The sequence below is a fragment of the Colobus angolensis genome, unplaced genomic scaffold (genome assembly GCF_000951035.1).
Source record: "Colobus angolensis palliatus isolate OR3802 unplaced genomic scaffold, Cang.pa_1.0 Scaffold174, whole genome shotgun sequence".
NCBI lineage: Eukaryota > Metazoa > Chordata > Mammalia > Primates > Cercopithecidae > Colobus > Colobus angolensis.
This window is the reverse complement of record NW_012114866.1, coordinates 241,964-244,254: the sequence shown is the minus strand read 5'-3', so window position 1 is coordinate 244,254 and position 2,291 is coordinate 241,964. Positions and strand designations below refer to the sequence as shown.

The 2,291-nt window shown below is 32.6% G+C and overlaps 1 protein-coding gene across 1 annotated transcript in view; it reads right to left on the bottom strand.

Annotated features, from left to right (window-relative positions):
- Positions 1–1,697: 1,697 nt before the first annotated feature.
- The window catches only part of LOC105509290 (tripartite motif-containing protein 51-like), a 102,077-nt gene continuing 101,483 nt past the window's right edge, over positions 1,698–2,291 (bottom strand). The window contains exon 7 of the mRNA XM_011938457.1: positions 1,698–2,197. Coding sequence (XP_011793847.1) covers positions 1,698–2,197 — 500 coding nt within the window. The remainder of the gene's footprint in view (positions 2,198–2,291) is intronic.

The window sequence follows — 2,291 nt, the reverse complement described above, 5'->3', positions numbered from 1 at the left end:
AAATTCATTTATTTCAAGCTTATTTTACACATTAAAATATTTTATGTATGTATATAATTTTCTTCTGCCTGAAAAATACTTAGTTTTTCTCTTTGATTGAAATGATTCCTGTATCTCATCCTGGTTAATTTTTAAGTTTCCTAACAATTACCTCCCAAAATATTATTCAATATTCTAACTTCTAGTATCAATTAATGGAGTTCACAATTTATCTAAATATATTTATCTATAATATAACATTTGTGTGTTTCAATTCTTCTTCTTAAACTTCTCATAGAGATTCATTAATTTGTTGCATTTTCATCTTATCTGTGTTTTACAGAATTCTTTTTTATGAAGAGATCACAATTTATTTAGCAATTCTACTGTTGATTAGTATTTATTTTGTCTCCAATTTGGAGCTACTATAAAAATTGATGCAATGATCAACACTGTGTTTATCTTGAAATACGCATAGGCAACCTATGGAAGCTATTTTAGAGTTAGAATCTAGCCCATAAGGAATGCTCATAGTCAATTTGCCAAAAAGTATTTCAGTTTACATCCCTCCAGCCATGAATAGCTTTCACTGATTCTTTGTCTTTCACAACACACAATATCATGTGTCTTTAAATTTTGCTAATTTTTATGGAGGCCTGTAGTTCAACTTATGGATTAATTTTTATTATTCTGAGGACTAATACAAGTAATCCCTTTTTCATATTTGTCCAGTTATTTATGCCTCCAATTTTATGAAGTGCCTGTTCAAATATTTTCCCAATTTTATATTGGGTTCATTTTCTTTTATTGATTACATTCATTAATCACATGTATTGTATTTTATTGCATATATGTTGGGTTAAATATTTTTCTCCACTCTTTGTTTGCATTTTAATTCTTGGATGGTATATTTTGAAACACAGATGCCATCAGTTTTGATATAAACTAACTAAATTTTCCTTCTTAATTGTTACATTTTTGTCTTGGTTAGGAAATCTTTCTCTGTGAGAATATTTTATTGTGTTCCCTTCACCTTCAGAATGTGAATCCATGTGGAAATGAACTGTGTATGGTTTGAGGTAGAGGTCAGTATTCAGTTATGTCCATTTGAATATTTAATTGATCCAGCATTGTCCTGATCACCTTGTAAATTTCACTGTAGAAAAACACTCTAATAAAGCATGAGTATTTGTATATAAGGTGAAATTTACAAAGATAAGCAGAGCATAGGAGTTCAAATAAGATGACCTCAAAGTATAGATTCATCAATAAAACACATGGATAAGTATAATACTGTTAGATGAAGAGACAGAAAATATTGTCAGGTTACCATTGAGTCTTTTAAAGACTCCAAGTTTTTTCACGAAGCCCAAGATCCCTACTTTGTTCCCTTGATTTTAACTTTATTTAGACAACTCTGTCATCTATTATTTCACTTTGTGACATTCACAAGTAATGAAAAACCAGAGAATATATTCTATTCCGTACATCATGGGTAGTGATTTTCCAAAAATGATTAAACAAAGAACCAATACACATGGTTTTAATCTTTTCATCATATTTAATAGAAACACTATAAATGAGGTTTGATGACATTAGAACGCAACTAAAGACATTAAATATAACTTATTTGTCCTGTTTGATGAGGTGCAAAAAGAGGACTTTCTGTGATAAATGGGTTCCCACAGCATATAGACACACTTCTGACTCGTCTCTGATCAGAAGTGACTACAGCAAAAGACAGGCCTGAGAGGAGGTGAGAAGGAGCAATTAGGGATGGTGTATATAAGGGAACTTTGATCAACATCAACAAAGCTCATGGTTCTACCTTCACAATCCAGGAATAATCCTACTCGACTGGTAGGTCTTGGAACATATTGCACCGCAAGTGGGGAGGTGGCAAAGAGACTGCCATGAGCATCCTCCTTAACACATCCAAGAAGAAAGAGTCCCTCCTCTCCATCTATCTTATCATTCTGTCTCTTCTCTTTCCAATAATTGTTACAGACACCAAAAGCCCAATTCCAAGAGTCCCCCAAATGAACCTCCCAATAATATTTGCCAGATGTGAAAGTCTGAGCACCCCATACAAGAAAACGTTCAGATTTTGCAGTGATGTGGGGATCATCTTGAGGGTCACATCCAACATTCATGCTTCTCAAATCTCCATACAGGAAGATACGACTATTGACTCTTTCAGGCTGCAGAGTTAAATCAACTGCAAAAATAGCAAAAAAAGTACAGATACATGTAAATAATAGAAATTAGAATTCTTGAGGGAAAATTTGCTCTACCAAGAATTTACTTTACCA